Raw genomic sequence first — 26,965 nt, forward strand, 5'->3', positions numbered from 1 at the left:
ATATTTTTTATTAATAATATATAATATTAACAATATTAATATAAGTACTTTATTTAATTAATTATTTATTTAATATTCAGTAATATTATTTAATATAATAATAACATTTAATACTGTTTTAATACATTTTTAATTGGTAAAGTAATATTTTTAATATTATTAATATTTTATATATATATCATTTTAATTAAATGGTAACACTTTACAATAAGGTTCATTAGTTAAACATTAGTTAATGTATTAACTAACATGAACTAACCATGAACAATACATTTGTTACTGTATTTACTAATCTTTATTAACGTTAGTTAACCGAAATACAGTTGTTCATTGTTTGTTCATGTTAGTTCACACTGCATTAACTAATGTTAACAAGATTTTAATAATGCATTAGTAAATGTTGAAATAAACATTAACAAAGATTAATAAATGCTGTATAAGTGCAGTTCACTATTAGTTCATGTTAACTAATGTGGTTAACTAATGTTAACTAATGAACCTTATTGTAAAGTGTTACCAATTAAATTAATATTTTTAGCAATAAATATTGTAGCAATAGCCAAAAATACATTAAAATTATAAATTTTTCTTTCATGCCAAAAATCAATGGGATATTAAGTAAAGATATTTCGTAAATTTTCTACCGTAAATATATATAAACTTTTTTGATTAGTAATATGCATTTCTAAAAACTTCACTTGGACAACTTTAAAGGCGATTTTCTCAATATTTAAATTTTTGTGCAACTTCAGATTCCAGATTTTCGAATAGTTGTATCCCTACCAAATGTTGTGCTATCCTAACAAACCATACATCAATGAAAAGCTTATTTGTTCATTGGATCAAATCCAATTCTTGATTTCATGTCTCAACAGTGTCACGGTTTCCCAGTCCTCGCCTGACGCCGCGCTTGAGTCGAAAGCGAGCGCTGTCCATCTCTCCGCTCTCAGACGCCAGCATCGACCTGCAGACCATGATCCGCACCTCACCCAACTCTCTAGTGGCCTACATCAACAACTCGCGCTCCAGCTCCGCCGCCAGCAGCTCTTACGGTCACCTGTCTGTCGGAGGCCTCAGGTACAGCCTGGATCTAAATGTTAGAGTGGATCATGTGGTTTCTACACGTGCTGATCTCTGCTCTTGTGCTGCAGTCCGTCGTTCCCGTTCCCACACTCCATTAATCCGGTGGCGTATCAGCAGCTGTTGTCCCAGCAGAGAGGCCTCAGTGCGTTCGGACACACGCCGCCGCTCATACAGCCGTCGCCCACCTTCACCAGCAGACACCCGCTGAGCCTCTCCGCCCTGCACACGCCCTCCGCCAACGACTCCGACACCAAGGTAACACGCTTTTTACTACTTTATTGATTTTACTTCATTTTTTACACTATTTATGCATTTTCATTTGACTAAATATTTTTATTTTTAAGTTATTTAATGTTAAATTAACAATTTCTAGATTTAATTTTATATAAATTTTTCAAAATGTGCTGTAATATAATAATTATAATAATAATAATCACTATTAAATAATTTATTGATTTTATTTTTATTATTGTATCTTTTATACATTAATTATTAGTAATATTTTTAGCAATAAATATTGTAGCAATAGCCAAAAATACATTAAAATTATAGATTTTTCTTTCATGCCAAAAATCAGTAGGATATTAAGTAAAGATATTTCGTAAATTTTCTACCGTAAATATATATAAACTTTTTTTATTAGTAATATGCATTTCTAAAAACTTTATTGATTTTACTTCATTTTGTTATACTATTTATGCATTTTCATTTTACTAAATATTTTTATTTTTAAGTTATTTCATGTTAAATTAACAATTTCTATATTTAATTTTATATAAATTTTTCAAAATGTGCTGTAATATAATAATTATAATAATAATAATAATAATAATAATCACTATTAAATAATTTATTGATTTTATTTTTATTATTGTATCTTTTATACATTAATTATTAGTTTATGTATAAAAGGTGCTATACAAATCATTTATAATAGTAGTAATAATAACAAATACATGTTTTATAATAAACTATATTTAATTTTTAAATGTAATATTTATGTTAATTTTGTATATAAAAAGTGATATACAAATAATAATGATGAATAATGAATAATAATAATAATACAAAAAATATAAAATAAATAGAAAAATATATATATAATAATTATTAATAAAATAATAAAGATGTTAAATCTCTGGTAAATAATATGAATTATGTAGATTAGTCATTTTAGTAATAATTAAAAAGAAATACATTTTAATAATAAATAATTATATATTATTATTTGCTATTTTTATGTATAAAAGGTGCTATACAAATGCAATTTTTAATTATTAATAGAATAATTTAAAAAATATTCTATATATACTGTATATATATATATATAGAGAGAGAGAGAGAATAAAATTATATAATATAATAATTATAAAATAAATAAATATAAACATTTTATATTTTATAAAAAATTATATATATATAATAGTAGTAATAATAATAACAAATACATGTTTTTAATACATTTTTTTTATTATAAATTTATTATTTTATGTATATAAGGTGATATACAAATAATAATATAATATAAAAAATAAGAATAATTATTAAAAATAATTAAAATGTTAATTCTTGTCAAATAACTATACAAATAATTATTAATAAAAGTAATAATAAAATAACAAATACTTATTTTATAATTAATAAATATATATCCTATTATGTGTTAATTTTATGTAAAAGGTGCTATACAAATATATACACAAAAAATAATACATATCAAATTTTATGTATACAATTACATAATTTATAAAAGGTACTATACAAGTAATAGTAGTATTATTAGTTAGTTTTAATTATAAAATAAAACATTTATAATATTATATTAGAATATTTTGTAGTAGTGGTGTAAAAAAAACTTTTATACATAATTTATCTATAAAATATAATAAAACTAATAATTTAATATTATATAAAAAATTATATATTTATAATATATGTGCTACGTCCGAACAGATTGCATTATTTTATGTATAATCATTATACTGTATTAATTAATTTGAAATAATTTTCTTTTTTTAAATCATCTTAAATGTTCTTAATTTTGTTTTTATTGTTGTGATTATTATTTTAAATTTGTATGATTTTTATGCTATTGTGATTTTAATTCCTTTTTATGTTCAGCACTTTGAATTACCATTGTGTATGAAATGTGCTATATAAATAAACTTGCCTTGCCCTGCCTAATAATTATAATACTAATTAATATTACTTGTATAGCACCTTTTATACATAACAATGATTTATTATATATATTTAAGATGCTGTTCAAATACATAAATAGACTACAAATACATACAAATTTTTTACTATAAATGAGAATATTTTATTATAATGTTTAATTTATAATAATGACACTAAACTATTAGTATTATATGCAATTAATTCATTAATATTTAAAAAAAAACCTTTTAAAATAAATCAAATCAGTCGGATTCTTATAAGAGCAGACGGTTAAAGCTACACACAGATGATGAGAGCACATGTTGCTGGTGTCTGACATGAACGCTGTTGATCAGAAGCAGGTTTCTTTGTGAGCGAGCAGAACCACACAAAATTTGCAAACCGTGCATTGACTCTGTCAGCACTTCGGGTCGCGGTGAGCGTCGCAGGAGGGGCTTTAGCTGAACGCTGCTGCGTTCACGTCACATGAGCTCACAGTTCACTGCTGACCATTTCTCCTTCTTTCCTTCTTTAGAACGCTAATGGAGACTCTGCAGTCAGCAGCACAGTAAACCCCATGAACAACAAGAGGTCAAAGGTCAAGACAGAGTTGGACATGCCACGACCTTTGTCGCCTTGCTCTCCGGTAAGAAAACACAGTGGCTGTGTCACAAAACTGACTTGTCAACATCATAAACGTCAACATCCCCAATTAATGGGAACCTCAAGGCCCACGCACAAATATTGTGTAAATTAAATTTTTATATTAGATTATATATTATCTAAATATATTTATATTAATTAATTAATAATATAATTTAATTAATAATGATTAATTATTTTATAAGCTTTTATATTATATTTTATGTTAATAAATAAATAAATTGATGTCATTTAAAATAAATAAGTTAATTAAATATATGTAGAATTTTTTTGTATAATATAATAATTTCAATTTTAATTAGATTTAACTGTTTTATTATCTATTAATTTTTATTATTAATATAAAGTTGAATGTCTTATTAATATAAAAATTAATTTTATAATAATATTTACTCCACATAATATATAAAGTGGAATGTATTGTATTAATATAATAATTAATTTTATATTAATAATCACTCCAGAGAAAATATTTTACATTTTAATTTGAATACAAAGTGGAATGTATTGTATTAACAAATTATTACAAAATTATATTAAAAATGTACATATATTTTAAACATAGTATAGTAATAGTAGTATTTAAACATTTATTTAAAAGTAGTAAAATAAATCATAATAATTTCCATTTCAATTAGATTTAACTATTTTGTTATCTATGAATTAATTTTATATTAATATTCACTCCAGAATATATATTACATTTTAATATTAATATAAAGTGGAATTTATTGTATTAATAAATTATTACAAATTATAAACGTATTAAATAAGTAAATATAAAAATAAAAAAATACTTAAAATATAAAATTATTTTAATATATATATAATTACTTAAAATAATGAAATTATTTTATAAGATGCTATACAAATGCAATTTTTTAATTATTAATAGAATAATTTAAAATATTCTATATATACTGTATATATATAGAGAGAGAGAATAAAATTATATAATATAATAATTATAAAATAAATATAAACATTATATATATATATATATATATATATATATATACACATACATACATACATACATACATACATACATACAAATATTAAAACGTTAAAAAAAATATATATATATATATTAAAACATTATTATTTGTGTGTGTGGTGTATTGTAAAATTTTATTACTTTTTTAGCATTTTTGATTGGCAACTCTTGACTCCATAAACATTTTTTTCCAAGGTTGTTGCGGTGCATTCTGGGATAGCTTTCTCCATGAAATGCACATGAGATGAAATCTTAAAATCATCTATGATCCCTTAAAATGCAGTCTAGGTAGGCAGCTCACTAGATTATGAAACACAAGATGAAAAACGTAAAGAAACAACAGGCGGCGAATGGCCCTTGCGTCCTGTTATTCTGAAAAAAACTGTGGATTTTTCTCTCTGAAGCACTCCGTACTGATCAATGACGGGCCAGGAGGCCCCCGGGAGCCGGCGGCGTCCCCTGACCCCCTTCTTCACACGCACCGCGCAAGAAAAACTCCAGCTGATAAGAGCTTTACACGCGTTGGCTCGCTCACCGCGTTTCTCTCGCGGCCGTGTAAACTGTGCCAGAGCACTTCATTTTAATGAAATATTGGCCGGCCGTTATTGTCACCTGAGAGTTTTTCCCCCTCTCTTTCTCTCTCTCTCTTGCACTGCTCATCTTTTGACAAATCTGCGGCTGCTCTTGGCGGTGAGGCAGGTTGGTGCTTGATGCATGGGGAATAAGGCGGCTGGCGTCGTCTTGGGGCCAACAGAATTGATGAAGATAGCTCACGGGGCAGAGATAAACATGCTGCAGTCAGCATGCTGCGCGGGTGTGTTGCATCGCTACCCACAGCAGTGCAGCGGTTCGATCGCTCTTAACACCACACACGCGTCCCTACAAGCGCACAATTAATGTTTCCACTTCGTACTACGATTCTGGCCCAGTAAATAATATATCAGCGTTCAGGGAGTGCTGATATAGAGCGCAACGCCATGTTTCGGACGCCGATTGTCTGTCCAGTAGCCATAAGACGTTGATGTTTGGTGGAAAATAGGTTGAATGTATGTCTAATGCCAATGTCAGTTTCACATAAATTAATGAGGACAGATGACATTGATATTTTGTTGGTTTTAAGAAAAAAAACACTTAACATCTGTTGATGTCAGCATTGGGTTTCGATGTCAACCTGATTTTCGTTTCCAACCAAAACTCAACGTCGCCAATGTTTGAGGTTGATTTCAAGCCAGTGTTGAGTTTTGACATCAACACGATTTTAATTTCCTAAACAATTCAACGTCTGTCCAATGTTGTAGGATGTAAATGAATACATTGACATTTGGTTGAAAATAGGTTGAATGTATGTCTAATGCTGACTAAATTGGCTTTAAGCCAAAAAAACGAAATTTTTTGATGTCTTTTGACATCAACACGATTTTAGCTTCCAACCAAAAATGTTGGAGGTTTACGTCAAGCCAACAATGCATTTTGATGTCAAAACAATTTTCGTTAAAACAAAATTTAATGTCTGTCCAATGCTGTAGGTTGATGTCAATGCAAAAATGTTTAGTTTCCAACCAAAATTCAACATCTCAATGTTGGAGGTTAATGTCAAGTCAATGCTGGGTTTCGATGTTTTTGAGTTTCATTTGCTAAAAAACATCTGTCCTATGTTTGGGATTTGACTTCAACCCAATTTTTCGTTTCCAACCAAAATTGAACTTCTGTTCAGTGTTGTAGGATGTAAATAAATACATTGAAATTTGGTTGAAAATAGGTTGAATGTATGTCTAATGCCAATGTCAGTTTCACATAAAATAATGAGGACAGATGACATTGATATTTTGTTGGTTTTAAGAAAAAAAAACTACACTTAACATATATTGATGTCAGCATTGGGTTTCGATATCAACCTGATTTTCGTTTCCAACCAAAACTCAACATCGCCAATGTTTGAGGTTGATTTCAAGCCAGTGTTGAGTTTTGACATCAACACGATTTTAATTTCCTAAAAAATTCAACGTCTGTCCAATGTTGTAGGATGTAAATGAATACATTGACATTTGGTTGAAAATAGGTTGAATGTATGTCTAATGCTGACTAAATTGGCTTTAAGCCAAAAAAACGAAATTTTTTGATGTCTTTTGACATCAACACGATTTTAGCTTCCAACCAAAAGTCTGTCCAATGTTGGAGGTTTACGTCAAGCCAACAATGCATTTTGACGTCAAAACAATTTTCGTTTCCAACTAAATTGAATGTCTGTCCAATGCTGTAGGTTGATGTCAATGCAAAAATGTTTAGTTTCCAACCAAAACTCAACATCTCCTCAATGTTGGAGGTTAATGTCAAGCCAATGTTGAGTTTTGACGTCAACACGATTTTTATTTACTAGCAAAATTCAATGTCTGTCCAATGTTTGCATATTGACCAAAATTTTGATTCTTTGATGTCAAGTCAATGCTGGGTTTCGATGTTTTTGAGTTTCATTTGCTAAAAAAACATCTGTCCTATGTTTGGGATTTGACTTCAACCCAATTTTTAGTTTCCAACCAAAATTCTATGTCTGTCAAGCCAACGATGCATTTTAACGTCAACACATTTTTCGTTTCCAACCAAAATTGAACTTCTGTTCAGTGTTGTAGGATGTAAATAAATACATTGACATTTGGTTGAAAATAGGTTGAATGTATGTCTAATGCCAATGTCAGTTTCACATAAAATAATGAGGACAGATGACATTGATATTTTGTTGGTTTTAAGAAAAAAAAAACACTTAACATCTATTGATGTCAGCATTGGGTTTCGATGTCAACCTGATTTTCGTTTCCAACCAAAACTCAACGTCGCCAATGTTTGAGGTTGATTTCAAGCCAGTGTTGAGTTTTGACATCAACACGATTTTAATTTCCTAAAAAATTCAACGTCTGTCCAATGTTGTAGGATGTAAATGAATACATTGACATTTGGTTGAAAATAGGTTGAATGTATGTCTAATGCTGTCTAAATTGGCTTTAAGCCAAAAACCAAAATTTTTGATGTCTTTTGACATCAACACGATTTTAGCTTCCAACCAAAAGTCTGTCCAATGTTGGAGGTTTACGTCAAGCCAACAATGCATTTTGACGTCAAAACAATTTTCGTTTCCAACAAAATTTAATGTCTGTCCAATGCTGTAGGTTGATGTCAATGCAAAAAATTTTCGTTTCCAACCAAAATTGAACTTCTGTTCAGTGTTGTTGGATGTAAATAAATACATTGACATTTGGTTGAAAATAGGTTGAATGTATGTCTAATGCCAATGTCAGTTTCACATAAAATAATGAGGACAGATGACATTGATATTTTGTTGGTTTTAAGAAAAATAAACTACACTTAACATCTATTGATGTCAGCATTGGGTTTCGATATCAACCTGATTTTCGTTTCCAACCAAAACTCAACGTCGCCAATGTTTGAGGTTGATTTCAAGCCAGTGTTGAGTTTTGACATCAACACGATTTTAATTTCCTAAAAAATTCAACGTCTGTCCAATGCTGTAGGTTGATGTCAATGCAAAAATTTTTCGTTTCCAACCAAAATTGAACTTCTGTTCAGTGTTGTAGGATGTAAATAAATACATTGGCATTTGGTGGAAAATAGGTTGAATGTATGTCTAATGCCAATGTCAGTTTCACATAAAATAATGAGGACAGATGACATTGATATTTTGTTGGTTTTAAGAAAAAAAAACTACACTTAACATCTGTTGATGTCAGCATTGGGTTTCGATGTGAACCTGATTTTCGTTTCCAACCAAAACTCAACGTCGCCAATGTTTGAGGTTGATTTCAAGCCAGTGTTGAGTTTTGACATCAACACGATTTTAATTTCCTAAAAAATTCAACGTCTGTCCAATGTTGTAGGATGTAAATGAATACATTGACATTTGGTTGAAAATAGGTTGAATGTATGTCTAATGCTGTCTAAATTGGCTTTAAGCCAAAAACCAAAATTTTTGATGTCTTTTGACATCAACACGATTTTAGCTTCCAACCAAAAGTCTGTCCAATGTTGGAGGTTTACGTCAAGCCAACAATGCATTTTGAGGTCAAAACAATTTTCGTTTCCAACAAAATTGAATGTCTGTCCAATGCTGTAGGTTGATGTCAATGCAAACATTTTTAGTTTCCAACCAAAATTCAACATCTCCTCAATGTTGGAGGTTAATGTCAAGCCAATGTTGAGTTTTGACGTCAACACGATTTTTATTTACTAACAAAATTCAATGTCTGTCCAATGTTTGCATATTGACCAAAATTTTGCTTCTTTTGATGTCAAGTCAATGCTGGGTTTCGATGTTTTTGAGTTTCATTTGCTAAAAAAACATCTGTCCTATGTTTGGGATTTGACTTCAACCCAATTTTTAGTTTCCAACCAAAATTCAATGTCTGTCAAGCCAACGATGCATTTTAACGTCAACACATTTTTCCAACCAAAATTGAACTTCTGTTCAATGTTGTAGGATGTAAATAAATGCATTGATATTTGTTTGTCTTTTGACATCAACCCGATTTTAGCTTCCAACCAAAATGTAATGCCTGTCAAATGCTGTAGGTTAATGTCAAGTAAAAAGTTATGTCAACAATTTTCATTTTTAACTAAATTTCAGTGTCTGTCCAATGTTGGAGTTTCACGTCAACATGATTTTCATCTCCATAGAAAATTTTACATCTGTCCGTGCAATTTTTCGTTCCCAACCAAAATTCAATGTCTGTCCACTGTTCGAGGTTGACGTCAAGTCACTGATGCATTTTTGTCAACTAAATTTAACATATTTTGACGTGAAGTTAACATTTGTAAAAATTTGTTTCCAAAAATTTACGTCTGTTCAATGTTTGGAAGAAACTTCAAGCCCACTCTAGGTTTTGATGTCAGCCTTTTTGTTTCCAACCAATTTTCAACATTTGTCCAAAGTTGGAGGTTGATGTCAAGCCTACGTTTGGTTTTGACGTCAGCCCAATTTTCATTTCTAACCAAAATTCAACATGCATTGAAGTTCAATGTACATTTAAAGTTGGAAGTTGACATCAAGTCAATGTTGCGTTTTAACATAAACCTAATTTTTATTTCCAACCAAAATTCTACGTCTATCCAGTGTTGGAAGATGATGTCAAGATTTTCATTTTTAAATAAAATTGACAATCTGTATAACATTTTGGTTTGATGTCAGCCCGATTTTTGGTTTCAAACACAATTCAACAAGTCAGCTCCTTACCCGATTTTCATTTCCAACCAAAATTGGCTGCAACCTGGTTTTTATTTTTAACCAAATTTAATGTCTGTATGATTGGAGGCTGTCAAGCCAGTGTTGGGTTTTAACATCAGTCCGATTTTTACAGCCAAATTTAACGGGTATAAAATGTTGGAAGCTGACATCAGGCCAACACTGGGTTTTGACATCAACTTAATTTTCACTTCCAACCAAAATGTAATATCTGTCCAATGCTGAAGATAACATCAAGCCAGTCTTGGCTTTTGACAACCACCTGATTTTTGTTTCCAGCTAAAATTTCACGTCTGACCAATGTTGGTGGTTGAATTTTTGATGTCAGCCAAATTTTCCTACCCAACTTGGTCAATGTTAGTCAACACTGAGTTCTGACGGCAACCTGATTTTTATTTCAAAGCACATTTCAATGTCTTCTAGTTTTTACTTCAACTCAAAATTGAATGTGTGTTCAATGTTGGAGGTTAATGTATAGCCAATTATTTCGACCAAAATTGAACATCTGTCCAATCTTGGAGGTTGATGTCAAGTCAATGTTGAGTTTTGACGCACCCTGATTTTCATGTCCAACCAAAACTTAACATTGGTCCAGCATTGGAGGTTAAGGTGAAGCCAACGCTTGGTTAGAACATCAACCCAATTTTCATTTCCATCCAAAATTTGCACATAGTTGGTGTTTTTCACGCCTTTTTGACGTGATCTTTTGACTTAATGGTTTGGCTCCTTTTGGGTTTATTTTTGAAAAAAAAAAAAAAAAAATTACTACTACAAAAATACTTTGGTCAATGACGAATCTTCCAAAACTTTCTAAAACATTGGTTTGTGAAATGGTTTGTGAAATGGTTTGTTTTCTAAAACATTGGTTTGTGTTTGATTTTTTTTTCATCAATAATTTTCAACTTAAAATGAAACCAAAAAATAAATAAATAAACTGAAACCACATTTGCATTCATCATTATAAATTAATTTATGATGCATGTTATACATAGACAATGAATGTTAAATATATTAATTTTTTTATATATATATATGTGTGTGTGTGTGTGTGTGTGTGTGACCCTGGACCACAAAACCAGTCTTAAGTCGCTGGGGTATATTTGTAGCAATAGCCAAAAATACATTGTATGGGTCAAAATGATTGATTTTTCTTTTATGTCAAAAATCATTAGGAAATTAAGTAAAGATCATGTTACATTAAGAATTTTTGTAAAATTCCTACTATGAACCTATCCAAATGTAATTTTAGATTAGTAATATGCAATGTTAAGAACTTAATTTGGACAACTTTAAAGGTGATTTTCTCAGTATTTTGATTTTTTTGCACCCTTAGATTCCAGATTTTCAAATAGATGTATCTCGGCCAAATATTGTCCTATCCTAACAAACTATGTATCAATAGAAAGCTTATTTATTGAGCTTTCATATGATGTATATATCTCAATTTTGTAAAATTTAACCTTATGACTGGTTTTGTGGTCCAGGGTCACAGGGTTATATATATAGTAAGAAAAGAAAGGCTGTATAGGAAAGCATTTATATGGAGATGGTTAGGGGCGTGCTTTATGCAACTACTAAATTCATTAACAAAAAGCGGAAATTTGTCATCAGAAGATCTCTTGTGTAATAATCCAGTTACAAATAATTCACGCAATTAATACCAAATGAGAGCCATTTTCTCTTGCTAACGATGCGGTCCGCTAAACAGCGTTTATGCTGTAACGCTGCTGTTCCCCCTCAGGACCATCTGGGCGGCGCAGTGGACCTGAAGGAAGACTTGGACGACTGCAAGCAGGAGGCTGAGGTGGTGTATGAGACCAACTGCCACTGGGAGGGCTGCAGCAAAGAGTACGACACACAGGAACAGCTGGTGCATGTAAGTGTGTGTGTGTGTGTGTGTGTGTGTGTGTGTGTGTGTGTGTGTGAGGGGGGTTATGGGATAGTCTGACAGACGGCTGACACAGGTGAGCATTTCAGAGCTGCGCTCAGTGGGAAAAGGGTCGAGTTATCACTGAATATCAGCAGAACCAACTTATTCTGCTTAGGAACCACCCACTTTGACAGGAAGAGTCGGCCAATCAGATGAGAGCTTGACATTATGAGAAAGCTCTTACTGTTTGTGTGTAAAATGTGGTCCACAGGTGTGCTGTCCTTTACCTAAATTTACCGGATCAGTTTTGGCCAGGGCAGCTGAGTGGCACCAGGTGTCACTGACCTCTGACCTCTTGACCCAAAGGCCACAGCGTAAATCTGTCTCAGCAGATGATCTGAATTGTCCATGTGGACCTGAGCAGCTTTTGAATACCATAGGTTAACAATACAAAATAAAAATGACTAATAGTTAATCACTAAAAAGATTTGGTTTAATAAAAGTTAATACTTTTTTATATATATAATATTGCTCATATTATTATTATTACTTTACTATAATTATAATAATTACAAAAAAATATATAATTATAATAAATATTATGTATAGTTTAATCATATTAAAAATTAAGAATTTTATATATAATAATTTAATATTTAGAATTTTTTTCCTTTTTCAATACTGGAGATTAATTCCAACCGACTTAAAATTGTATGTTTACTTAATGTTAATAGTTGATTTAAAAACGATGTTTTTTTAAATATTATATATAGTTTAGACAATTAATATATAATAATAATTCTAATATAAAAACTGCATTTTATAGATGATAATTTAATATTTAGAATATTTTTTCTTCAAATACTGGAGGTTAATGTCAACCTGATTATCATTTCTAACCAAAATTTGACTTTTTTTCAATGTTAAAAGTTGATGTAAAGCCATAATATAATATTTTAAAGATTATTTATAATTAATATATAAAATTTTGATTTACATTTTATAATATTTTAATATTTAGATTTTATTTTTTTTTTCAAATAATGGAGATTAATTTCAACCAAAATTTGACATTTGTTCAATGTTAGAAGTTGATGTAAAGCCGTAACTGGGTTTTTCAAATATTATTTGTAGTTTATAAAATTAATATATAATAGTAATTATAATAAAAAAAAATCTTAATTTTATATACAGTAATTTCATATTTAGATTTTTCCTTTTTTTTTCCTGAAAACTGGAGATTTAATGTCAACCAGATTCTCATTTCCAACTAAAATTTGATACATGTGTAAAAATGTTAGAAGTTGATTTTAAGCCTTAATTGTTTTTTTTTATATTATATATAGTTTATATAATTTTAAAAATCTTAATTTTATATACAGTAGTTTCATATTTAGATTTTTCCTTTTTTTCCAACTACTGGAGGCTAATTTTCGTTTCCAACCAAATTTTAATGTTTGTTTAATAATTGGATATAATTGTTGTATATATTATATAGTTTATGAAATTAAAATATCATATAAATTAAAAAAATAAATAAAAAATTGTATATAATAATTTAGATCATGAGTGTGTGATCTAGAGAAAATCTCAGCTGGTGACTGACGGATAGTGAGAGTGAATCGTTGTGCTTTAGCGGGACGGATGGCTCTTTCTCTCCGTCTGTCTTTCTGCTTCATTGATCGTCTGGAATGCCACAGAAACGCCACAGGACAAGTGCATGCTGGGATAGATCAAGCCCGTCTCAGGAAAGCACATCAAACCCTCATAGAAAGCAGTCAGCCTTTGACCCACTTCACTCTCTAATGTAAAACTGGCAGCTTAAAAGAAATCATATATATATATATATAATTATAATTTCAGTAAAGTTCAGGCTGCTTCTCTGAGGAATTGATTTAAACTTGAATGTTCACCAAAACACCAGTTGATTCAAAGACATTCAGGCTTCAAAAACGATTAGGAAACATGAAGAGAAACAATCCTGCAGCCTTTGAAGTGCACAGGAGCCACTTTGTGTACATTTCCAAAAATCTCTTAGAGTGTGTTAAACAAAAATGTGTACATTAAAAATATTATACAAAAATATCATTAAAAAAATAATAATATTTGGGAAAGAAATTAAATATCCCAAAACCACAGCTAAGAAAATAATAATTAAAAAAATTATGTCTCCAAAATAAAGCTAATCATTTATATTTTACATATTCATACATAAATAAATGTCCCAAAGTAAAAATGCATAAAAATAAATACACAAAAATAACATTCACAAACTTGCATTTTAATCTTTTAAATAAAAATGCAAAATGCCCACAAAAATGGGTACTTGAAAAATGCATACAAAAATAAATAAATAAATAAATAATGACCCAACTTTACAGCTAAGACACACACAAAAAAATGCGAAAAAATTAAATGTCCTAAGACAACTAGCATTTTTATACTTTAAGAAAATCAACAAAAATGGGGAAATAATAATAATAAAAACAAAGTGTTTCCGAAATAAAGCTAATAAAACAGTTTTGTTAAAAATGTATGCACAATATTACACATACTTGCCTAAATGCATACACACAGAAATAAATGTAAACTATAGCTTTAGAAAAAAAAGAATTGAAAAAAATTGTCTTCAAACGTACAGCTAAGAAAACTTGGATTTTTTTACTTTAAAAAAACTTTAAAACATTTTTTTTATTTTAAATAAATAAATTAATTAAAATGCAAAATGTCCACAAAATATGTTCTTGAAAATAATGTGCACTTTAAAAATGTATACAAAAGAAAAAAAAAGAAGGAAAAAAAATAATAATGACCCAAATTTACGACTAAAAAAAATTATTTTATATATTTTAAAAAATAGATAAAAAATAATAATATTTGAGAAAAAAATGTCCCAAAACTTGCATTTTTAAAAAAGTAAAAAAACTAACTTTTTTGTTAAAAGTGTATGCAAAATATTACATTTTGCATATAAATTTTTTTTTTAACTTTAAAAATGCATACAAATAAATACACAAAAATATCATTCACAAACTTGCATTTTTATCTTTTAAAATAAATAGACACACATGCAAAAAAATTTGAATCAATTAATAAATAAAAACATTTCCACTAAAACACCAGTTGATTCAAAGACACAGAGGCTTCAAAAGCGATTAAGAAAAGTGAAGAGAAATGATCCTGCAGCGTTTGAAGCAAACAGGAGCCACTTTGTGTACATTGTCCAACAATGTCTTAAAGACTGTGTTAGTAATTGCAAATTTGTGTCTCTCAGATCTGAGCTTTCTCGTCCGTCACCAGAGACGCTTTTAAAAACACAATCACACACCATCACATTTTCTTATTCCCGTCTGTCAGACGCTGGTGATGGATAGCGCCGCTCCTCAATTGGCCAGTAGGCAAATGGTCTCCTCAGAAGCTCGAATTGCTTTATTTTCTCAAGTCTTGCGTCCAAATGACGCCAATTGTGCTGGGTTTTCTTTTTTTGCACGGCCAATTAGACCTTAAACACGACGCTGACATTACAAAGGGAGGCGAGACGTCCGAGACGCAGAATGAAAGTGAGCTGTTGTGTTTGTGTGTTCGCAGCACATCAATAACGAACACATCCACGGGGAGAAGAAAGAGTTCGTGTGCCGCTGGGAGGAGTGTTCGCGCGAGCAGAAGCCCTTTAAAGCGCAGTACATGCTGGTGGTTCATATGCGCAGACACACCGGGGAGAAACCGCACAAGTGCACTGTGAGTCGCGCACACACCTACAGATAACTAGAGCATATAACTGAATCAGAACTAGTACTGATTAACCCTTGCATTTTTATATTTTGAAAAGCATCAAATTATAAAAAAAGAGTACAGCTATATATAAAAAATGCTAATGCATTTACATGCCATATTTGAAAAAATTCGCTAAGAATTTTTTTGTATACTTTAAAAATTTTTGACAAAAAAAATATATATAATAAAGTATTAATATTACTAGAAAATATTTATTATTATAATAAAAAGAATAATGTCCCCAGACTACAGAAATGCAAATGGCCCAAATTTACAGATAAGAAAAGTTGCATTCAAAGTACTTTCGAAACAGTAAACAAAAATGTAGAAAAAAATATTTTAAAAAATTATATATATATATATATAATACCAAATTTACAGTGAAGACAGCTTGGATTTTTATATTTAAGAAATGTATACAAACATGATAAAATAACAATAATTAAATGTCTCAAAACTACTGCTAAAAAAAGTTGCATTTTTATACTTTAAACCAAATTAACAGAAATTTTAACAAAATAAAATATATAATATTAAAGTCCTCAGACTGCAGCTAAGAAAACTTTTTTTAAATAATTTAAAATGTATACAAAATGAAAATGATAATGGGGAAAAAAATGCAAATGGCCCAAATGTACAGCTAAGATAGCTTGGGTTTTTATATTTTATATAATTTTATAATAATATTTGATATTTGCGATAATAATTTTGATAATAAATAAATGTCCCAAAACTACAGCTAAGAAAACATTTTTTTATATATATATATAATTTAAAAATGTATAGAAAATAAAATGGGAAAAAATAAGGAAAAAATGCAAATGTCCCAAATGTACAAAAAAACGTAATATTTTGAAAAAAAAAAAAAAAAAAATAAATATATATATATATATATATATATATATATATATATATACACACTGTATGTATATGTGTGTGTGTGTGTGTGTGTGTGTGTGTGTATATATATATATATATATATATATATATATACACACTGTATGTATGTGTGTGTGTGTGTGTGTGTGTGTGTGTGTGTGTGTGTGTGTGTGTGTATATATATATATATATATATATATATATATATATATATATATATATATACATATATAAATGTCCCAAACTACTAAGAAAACTTGCATTTTTTACTTTAAAACATGTAAAAATGGAACAAAATGGCCCAAATTTACCACTTGGCAGCTTGGATTTTTACATTTTAAAAATGTATAAAATAATAATAATATTTGGGCTAAAAATAAAGAAAGAATTAAGAAAACTAATAAAAAAAATTACAGAAATGTCAACATAAATCAATAAATAATAATAACGTCCCCAAAATAAAGCTAATAAAACTTTTTTGTTAAAAAATGTACATGAAATATTGCATGCATGCATAAATACATCAATAAAAAAATTATAAATGTCCCAAAACTACAGCTAAAAAATAAAAATAAATTATTTAGATATGGTAATGTCCTCAAACGTATAGCTAAGAAAAAAATTTATACTTTAAAAATGTATAAATGTCCACAGTCTAACCTTTTTACATTTACCTTGAATGCAATGCAAGTCACTTTGGATTTTAAAAGCATCTGTCAAATGCATTCGTATACATGTGATGATGCATTGAATCATTGACTGTATATGTGCATATATTACATATAATCAGTAACGTCAGCACTTATTAGAACGGTCACAACTCTAGTTTATTCTACAGTGTTAGTGTTTTTATTTGAGCTTTCTGAATGTGCGTTTCAGTTCGAGGGCTGCTCGAAGGCGTACTCACGTCTGGAGAATCTGAAAACACACCTGCGCTCGCACACCGGAGAGAAACCCTACGTGTGTGAGCATGAGGGCTGCAACAAGGCCTTCTCCAACGCCTCGGACCGAGCCAAACACCAGAACCGCACACACTCCAATGAGGTGAACACACTCCGCAGTCAGTGTTTACACAAACATCCACACAATTCATTTACTTGCATTCTTGTCATTCAGACATGACTCAAATATGACCAAATCCAGGTCGTCATAAACAGTTATACACACACAATATTTTTTGCATTATGATTTTTTTGGTTTTACTTTTGAGTTTTTCATAATTTATTGTATTACAGCCAGTCAGAATACTAAAATAAATGTTTAAATTTAATCGTAAATTGATTGAAATTAAATACAAATACTACCATGATATACAAACCTTTATGTGTAAAATAGTAGTAAAGTGATAAAAATTAATGTTATATTTTATTATTGCATTAACACTTTTTTGCTTTTTTCATATTTTACTATATACCAACCAATTAAAATACCATATTTTTATTTAAATAGAAATACATTGTTAATTGAAAATAAATAAAACATCAGTACAACAAATTTTACTATGGTATACAAGTAATATTCAGTAAAGGTATAAATAATAATAATAAAAAAATTAAATCATGTTTTTTTTTACTTAATATATATTGAGATTCTGACTTTCTTTTGAAATCCTGACTTTACTTAAAAATTCTGACTTTATTGTTTAAATCCTGACTTCATATTGAAATCCTAACTTTATATTTCAAAATTTTTACTTTCCATTGAAATTCTGGCATTACTTCGAAATTCTGACTTTATTTCAAAATCCTGACTTTATATTGAAATCCTGACTTTACTTTGAAATTCTGACTTTATATTGAAATTTTGACTTTATTTCAAAATTCTGATTTTATATTGAAATCCTGACTTTATTTCAAAATTCTGACTTTATATTGAAATCCTGACTTTACTTCGAAATTCTGACTTTATATTAAAATTCTGACTTTATTTCAAAATCCTGACTTTATATTGAAATCCTGACTTCACTTTGAAATTGACTTTATATTGAAATTTTGACTTTATTTCAAAATTCTGATTTTATATTGAAATCCTGACTTTATTTCAAAATTCTGACTTTATATAGAAATTTTGACTTTATTTCAAAATTCTGATTTTATATTGAAATCCTGACTTTATTTCAAAATTCTGACTTTATATTGAAATCCTGACTTTACTTCGAAATTCTGACTTTATATTGAAATCATGACTTTACTTCGAAATTCTGACTTTATATTAAAATTCTGACTTTATTTCAAATGTCTGACTTTATTTCAAAATTCTGACTTTATATTGAAATCCTGACCTTATATTGAAAACCTGACTTTACTTCAAAATTCTGACTTTATATTGAAAACCTGACTTTACTTGGAAATTCTGACTTTACTTCAAAATTCTAACTTTATTTCGAAATTGACTTTATTTTAAAATTCTGACCTTATATTAAATTCTGTCTTTATTTGGAAATCCTGACTTTATATTTCAAAATTCTGACAGTATTTTTTAAAATCCTGACTTCATATTGAAATCCTGACTTTATATTAAAATAAACTATTAAATCACATTTTAATATTTTATCCATTGATATTAAACTTTTACTTGTTTTTTCTAAATTTACTGTATTACTGCCAATTAAAATACAGCAATACATAATTTATCGATAAAATAATATATTTTTGCATTAATATTTTTTTACTTCAGATTTCATCATTTAATAAATATTTGTATTCAAGTAAGCATAAATTGTTAATTGAAAATAAATAAATTAAATATTGTTTTGCATTATGGTAATTAGAATTAGGCAAGCAAATCAATAAAATAATGTTTCTTAATGGTTCTTCAGACTTAATTTCTTCAAATACAATACATTTTTAATATTAGACTTCATCTTAACAAATGATGCGACATTTAAGCTGCTCTATTACATTCAATGGAAGCAGATGGCGATTATAAGCATTACCTCAAACACTTAAATTTTAGTTTGTTCGTCAAAGCGCTATCAATCAACTAGCATCGTGAGGGCGATCTGTTCATTTCTGGATTAACTATTCCTATAAACTCGAGAACGAAGACGTGGGTCGTTCTTCAGAGGAAGGATCAGATAATCTACTTCGCTGTGGCATTAAGGATCTGCTAACTGCCTAATGCTATGTAAATGTGCCATTTTCAGCATACGTTAACAAATTTAGGCCAAAATTAGATTTGTTTATGCATTCCCTCATCATATGTAGTGATTGCTCCTGGACGCCCAATGCTGTCCCATTAACCGGCAACGTGTGCGTGTGAATAATGAGCTGTGAAGCTAATGAGTACGGCAACCCACAATACATTAGTGAGAATCAAGCACGTCCCCAACGGAGAAACAGACCACCTGCAGACCGCGCATAGAAAATGAAACCTGGCGCCATTTCCACTCTCGGTTGATCCATCACGAGCTTAAGGAGGGAGAAAGATCATTTCGTCTCAACTTTATTAGTAAACAGCCATGCATCACCAACACTTAAGCATTGGCGCAATCAGTATGTCAGCGCACTCGCCGTAATTTATTCCTGTAATTGTGTATTCACCTACCGCTCCATTTGAAGATAATCTGACTTAACAGGAAGAGATAAAACTCTAATTCAAAGTCGTATATTTGACTGTTGGAGGGTCGTGTGAAACCGAGTGATATTTATCTCCGCAGAAACCCTACGTGTGTAAGATCCCAGGCTGCACGAAGCGCTACACCGATCCCAGCTCGCTCCGGAAACACGTCAAAACCGTCCACGGCCCCGAAGCTCACGTCACCAAGAAACAACGTGGCGACCTGCCTTCCCGTCCTCATCCACCCAAGGAAAATGGAGAGAACGAAGCGGGAACCAAGCTTTCGGGACGAACGGCAGAGGATAAACTCGAAGCCAACAGCACGACTAGAGGAGTCGAAGACTATCTACAAGTCAAGTCTATAAAGACGGAAAACTCTATGGTAAGATCTAGGCCACATCTTTCTGTATGCATAACAAAATTCGTTTTTTGCATGACGGTAATCAGTGTTGGGGAAAGTTACTTTTAGAAGTAATGCATTACAATATTGAGTTCCTCCCTAAAGAAGTAACTAAGTTACTTTTTATGGAAACTAATGTGTAACGTTACTTTTGCGTTAATTTCTAAATCTGGGCAGGGTTTGCTTGTTTGTTTTTAATTTAAAAAGTTCTATTTTTGGCAAATGTAAAAGCCTTTTTACAGCAAAAGCCTCAGGCTTAGAGAAAAATAAATTGACGTCTTTACAGTAGACCGGAGAAGGAAAAATGTCAACTCCTCAGCAATCAAAAAAAGGTAAACAAATGTTAGATTATCTTGAGTAATTTTTTCTTATTAGTATGGATGAATTGACTTTATATTTAAATCCTGACTTTATATTTTAAAATTCTGACTCTATATTGAAATCCTGACTTTACTTTGAAATTCTGATTTATTTTGAAATTTTTACTTTATATTTAAATTATGACTTTGTTGAAATCCTGACTTCGAAATTTTGACTTCAAAATTCAGACTTTATTGAAATTCTGACTTCGAAATTCTGACTTCATATTGAAATCCTGACTTTATTTTTTTAATCCTGACTTTATATAAAATGACAACTCTTCAGCAAGAAAAAAAAGGAAAACAAATGTTAGATTATCTTCTATAATTTTGGTTTATTAGTATGGATGAATTGGATCATCGAAGGTCGGCAGCAAAGACATCGGTTAATAAAATGGGGTTAAATACATAAAGGATATTTGTATTATTTAACGTTTAATTATTACAGATTTGTGTCTGTTTTTATTCATTTTGAGAAATACTGTATCTGTTTTTGTAGTTGGTGAGATCTAAATAGAACTAAAGTAACATCTTACAATTTCTCTCAACATGGGGACAGGAGAGCTTTTAATCAATAAATTGGGGCGTTACTTATTTGAAAAAGTAACTCAATTAAATAGTAATGCGTTACTTGGAAAAAGTAATATTATTATGTAACTTGAGTTACTTGTAATGCGTTACCCCCAACACTGCCTGTAATCTGTATTCTCAAATGTATTATTCGTTGCTGATTAAATATACATTAAAATGTTTTGTCTGTTAGAGGTTATGCTAATCCAAATATACTAACAAAGCATGCTGCAGAGATCTGTCCATCTTTAACTGCTCTCTCTACATGTGCTTCTTGCTGTCTCCTTTCTGTTTCTCTCCCATATATTTTCCGTAAGGACAGACGTTATTGAGGTGAGCGCGGATGCCATTCTGATGTTTTACTGTCCGTCGGTTTTTAGAGTTATTTTTATTGGGCAGTTGACGTGGATTTTGACATTAAAATGGTGATATCTCGAATTTCTGACTTTATATTTAAAAACTCTTAATTTATTTTGAAGTTCTGACTTTATATTTCAAAATTATGACTTTATTTTGAAAAAATAAATTAGATTGAAATCCTGACTGTATATTGTAAAATTCTGAACTTTTTAAATCCTGACTTTATATTTTGAAATTATGATTTATTATTTTGAAATCCTGACTTCATTTAGAAATTCTGAATTTTATATTGAAATCCTGACTATATTTTTTAAAATTTGGACCTTTTGAAATCCTGACTTTATATTGAAATCCTAACTTTATATTTCGAAAATCTGACTTTATATTGAAATTCTGACTTTATATTTCAAAATTATGACTTTATTTTGAAATAATTTTTATAGTAAAATCCTGACTATATATTTTAAAATTTGAAACTTTTTAAATCCTGACTTTATTTTTTGAAATTCTGACTTTATATTAAAATCCTTTATTAATATTTAAAAATTCTGACTTTATTTTGAAATTCTGAATTTATATTGAAATCCTGACTTTATATTTCCAAAATTCTGACTTTATATTGAAATTCTGACTATAATTTTTAAAATTCAGACCTTTTGAAATCCTGACTTTATATTTAAATCCTAACTTTATATTTCGAAATTCTGACTTTTTGAAATCCTGACTTTATATTTTAAAATTCTGACTTTATATTAAAATCCTAACTTTATATTTCAAAACTCAGATATCATACTGAAATTATGACTTTATATTTAAAAATTCTGACTTATATTGAAATCCTGACTTTACTTTTCAAATTCAGACTTACATCATAAATCTATTTTGATGTATTGTGAGAAAGTATTATGTAAAGGAAATTAATGTGAAAGTAATTAATGCCAAATATAGCCTCATCTTTTCAAACTAACTAGTTAGTGTAGTTCATGTTGGGGTCCTGATTAGCAATATTTTTAAGGATTTCCAAGAGATTTGCGTTTAGAATTTTTTTTGAACGTCTCAAGACTTTTTAAGGGTAATATGTATATATTAATTTTGATGTTTCTGTATATGTCAGCTGCCCATTTACAGTATGCATGGTTAATGTCTCATACATTATTCTCTCTTTTTATGTTTAATCTTTTTATGCACATTCTTTTCCTTTTTTTCTGTGGGGTTCTATCATGAAAAGCTCACACACAGAGCTGTAAAATCAAATTCAGAATGCAGTATGATAGTACACTCTTTTAGTCGAAGACTTTGGGGTGTTGAGTTCATCACTGCATCAAAAAATTTGGACCCCTACATTGTGTAATTGCCTGAGATCTGTTGGCGCACAGAGCGCTTCTAATTTCCCATGGGCTTCCGCCCCAACAATCCAGCCCAATCCCCCCACAATCCTGAGATCTAACGCTCCCGCCCCGCACTCAAGGATAAAAGCCATTAGTGGATTAATATTATATCAGTGGGACTGTTTTTGTGTCCTGAACAAATAGTGCCAGTGATCAAGCTGTGATCAAGAAAGGCTCCCCCGTTCACGTGGGGACAGAATACATTTGCCTCATTCAAGGGATGCGCCGTCAAATGACGTGAATACCTTATTTATGTTGAGAGCTTTCCCCTTTGTGTATTCATGCCAGGCCCCATGTATAATGCACAAAAGAGGTTGCCATAGGAAATAACGATTTGTCAGGCACTTAACCTAGCCTTCTGAGAAGGATGAAAAAAGATGTGGGATGTGTCTTGAGGAAGGGTGCTTTCCCAAACCTCGACTCAGTATGCTCATTATTTGCAATTTACACTTGGGAAAGTGATTGCAAGGGTCATGCATTTGCCTCCATGTTGCTGTGTCTGCATTCTGTCCTTTCAGCTTCTTGGGTAATCTAACTTTCCATCTGTCCCCCTCAGATGTATCAGTCCAGCCCTGGTGGTCAGTCATCATGTAGCAGCGAGCCGTCACCACTTGGCAGTGCCGCCCACCATGACGGTGGAGTAGATCCGACGGGATTCAGCGGGGGCAGCATAGGAGATCTGAGCGCCCTGGATGACGTGCCCCTCGTGGATTCCACCGTCTCCACAGGGATGTTGGGCCTCCATCTTCGGAAGAACGCTAGCCCTGCTCACAGACTCACACACCTGAAGCAGGAAAAGCTTAAGTCGGTGAGGGACTCGTGCTCCTGGGCAAACCCAACTCCTCCTGCCCCCAACACCAAGCTTCCACCCATCAATACCGGTGAGTAAGCAAAACATTTCCACCTCTGATGCATCCCCAAATTCCAGTTTTCATCTCTCTAAATTCAGCTGATCTCTGTTCCAGGTTCCTTATTGGAAGGTTCAGGCAGTCTCTGTGATCCAGGGCTTTTAATCTCCAGTCCACGCCTGGGCGACCTTTGTCCCGGGGAGACTACGGTTCTAAGTCAACTGGTGGAGCGTCGTGACAGCCTCGCCAGCACCGTGAGCTCGGCTTACACCCTCAGCCGTCGTTCATCTGGAATCTCGCCTTGCTATTCCAGCCGCCGCTCCAGCCAAGCCTCTCAACCCGGTGGCCGTCTAAACAACATCAGCTCGGCTGGCTCCTACGACCCCATTTCCACCGATTTGTCTAGAAGGTCCAGCGAGGCCAGCCAATGTGGAGGACTCCCTAGTCTGCTCAGTCTGACTCCTGCCCAACACTACAGACTCAAAGCCAAGTATGCTGCCGCCACAGGAGGCGCTCCACCCACTCCTCTTCCTAATATGGACTTCATGAGTCTGAAGACTCGGATGGCCCTGTTAGGGGATTCCCATGAACTCCCTATTCATCCTCCTTCAGTTCCCAGAAGGTGTAGTGACACCAGTTATGCGAACCGTAGCGTCTTGCCTCATGAGGTGACAGGAAACATCACACGAAGAGCGAGCGACCCAGTTAGAAGAGTAGGCGCAGAGCAGTATTCCCTGCAGCAACGTTACAACAGCATGTCCAACATGAATCCCTATCACTCAATACACCCTCCTGCATTCAGTCGACACTCAAACAGCCTGTCCGAGGGTAATGTAAACCGCCATCTGTATCCACCCCGACCTCCTAGCATTTCTGAAAACGTGGCGATGGAAACCATGGCGAGCGACACGGACAATCAGAACGGTCTTGAGGATGCAGTGATATTGCCTGATGATGTCGTTCAGTACCTTACATCTCAAAATGGAGATTCCGTCCAACATGCAGGAACAGCGTTCCGCCACCACAGCTTTGGCCCCCATTACCAGAGACGCCTAGCCTTGGTGGAGGGCAACATGAATGCCGTAACCCGGCAAACCGCAGCTCCAAACTCCCAGCAGACATTTCCAGGTTCCCCCAGTGACACTAAGAGCCAGATGCCGGTGCAGTGGAATGAGGTCAGTTCAGGGACAGTGGATTCATCCCTCAGCCAAACCAAGCAGGGATCAGGGCGGGGAAACCTCACCGCACTCCAACAAAAACAAAACCTCAGCTCCTTTCAGAACATCAACTCCAACCAGCAAGTTGGGCTGATGAGTCACAACCTCGCTCATGCTGCCCAACAGGGTCACGTGCAACGGAATAGCGAGTTGAATTCCCAGAGGATCAACCAGAGGCAACCCCAACGCCCAGTGAACGCAGAGCAGGCTAAATTTCTGCATGGTTATGCTTCGAATGACAGGGTGCGAGCTCAAAGCAATGCCACTTTTCCAAATAATCAAGGGAATTATTCCCAGATGAGCATCAACCAGCAAGGCTATGGCATTCCGGCCCAGAATCCCACGCTGAACGGAAACCACGGACTGCTACAGCCAAGGCCGCCCACAGAACCCAAACCCTACAGCCGGCAGCTCTCAGGGCCAACGACAACTGCAGCGCAGCACCTCGGTTACCCGCAATCCAACTTTAGCCCCACATACAACACCTCCGAGGCCAGTCCCAAAAAATCAGCTGACGTGAACAGCGCAAATACCAATGGCATGTTCTACACTGGGCAGATTCACATGTTCAATTCCAGCAATCTGGGAATGGCGGTTGCAGAAAGCGCAGCTATGGCCACCGTGGGCTCCCCTGAAACAAATCAGGTCTCCAGCACAGTGGATTCAAATGGAGCAGAGCATCCGCAGATCGACTTCGACGTCATGCTGGATGATGGCGATCACTCCAGCCTCATGTCTGGAATGTTAAGCCCGACTCTCCTCCGCAGCCTTTCCCAGAATTCCTCCCGTCTCACCACGCCCAGGAACTCAGTGACGTTGCCCCCGGTGGCCGCGGGAATCGGCAACATGGCCATCGGAGACATGAGCTCCATGCTGACGGCGCTCGCAGAGGAGAGCAAGTTCCTCAATATGATGTCATAGGAAGTACAAGCACAAGATTTAAAGAGGTGTATGACTTTGAACAAGGATATTGCGTAAACATTTTTACATGCTTTTTAAAAGGTGTATTATTATGTATAGTATTAGTTGAAACTTTGGTAGGATTTTTTTGTTTGTTTTGTTCAAGAAGCCATACTTTGCCTTAGACCGGTGTTATGTACAGCACATATGAACAGACAGAGATTTAGATAAGCGACAGTCCTGTATTTTTATACGACTTCTGACGACGTGAACGCAGGAACAAGTGCCTCGCTGTGCACAAGCGTATGCAGGAATTACATTACTCGAGCAGAATGGGACTGTATCTTTTTTTGTCCTCTTTAGTTGGAAGAGGTTTTGTATATTCTGTAAATTAAATGTAATATGCTTCCTATCCTTGAGGTTCCAAATGAATATGCAGATGAAATATTATGAAACGTAAGACTTGACACTTGAACAAGTGGTTCAGATTCAGAAATTCCTCATTTTGATTTACTAAAGACCTGAATGGAATCACAGGAACATAACAGCGCTTTAAAGAGATTGCAACCTTCAAGTCTGAACTGAACTCTCTGAGCGAACTGATTACCGGACTGTTGAACTCAATATACAGAAAGACTTACGTTTAAACTGTTCTGTTGTACACAGATTCCTTTTACAAGGCTGGATCATG

At 32.4% G+C, this 26,965-nt stretch overlaps 1 protein-coding gene across 1 annotated transcript in view; it reads left to right on the forward strand.

Moving 5' to 3' along the window:
• The window catches only part of gli2b (GLI family zinc finger 2b), a 59,776-nt gene extending 32,888 nt beyond the window's left edge, over positions 1–26,888 (forward strand). The window contains exons 6-14 of the mRNA XM_073826371.1: positions 876–1,077; positions 1,152–1,338; positions 3,779–3,889; positions 11,893–12,027; positions 15,610–15,759; positions 17,554–17,718; positions 20,333–20,614; positions 23,866–24,190; positions 24,275–26,888. Coding sequence (XP_073682472.1) covers positions 876–1,077; positions 1,152–1,338; positions 3,779–3,889; positions 11,893–12,027; positions 15,610–15,759; positions 17,554–17,718; positions 20,333–20,614; positions 23,866–24,190; positions 24,275–26,295 — 3,578 coding nt within the window. The 3' untranslated portion in view covers positions 26,296–26,888. The remainder of the gene's footprint in view (positions 1–875; positions 1,078–1,151; positions 1,339–3,778; positions 3,890–11,892; positions 12,028–15,609; positions 15,760–17,553; positions 17,719–20,332; positions 20,615–23,865; positions 24,191–24,274) is intronic.
• Positions 26,889–26,965: the final 77 nt, after the last annotated feature.

Source organism: Garra rufa, chromosome 20 (assembly GCF_049309525.1).
Source record: "Garra rufa chromosome 20, GarRuf1.0, whole genome shotgun sequence".
NCBI lineage: Eukaryota > Metazoa > Chordata > Actinopteri > Cypriniformes > Cyprinidae > Garra > Garra rufa.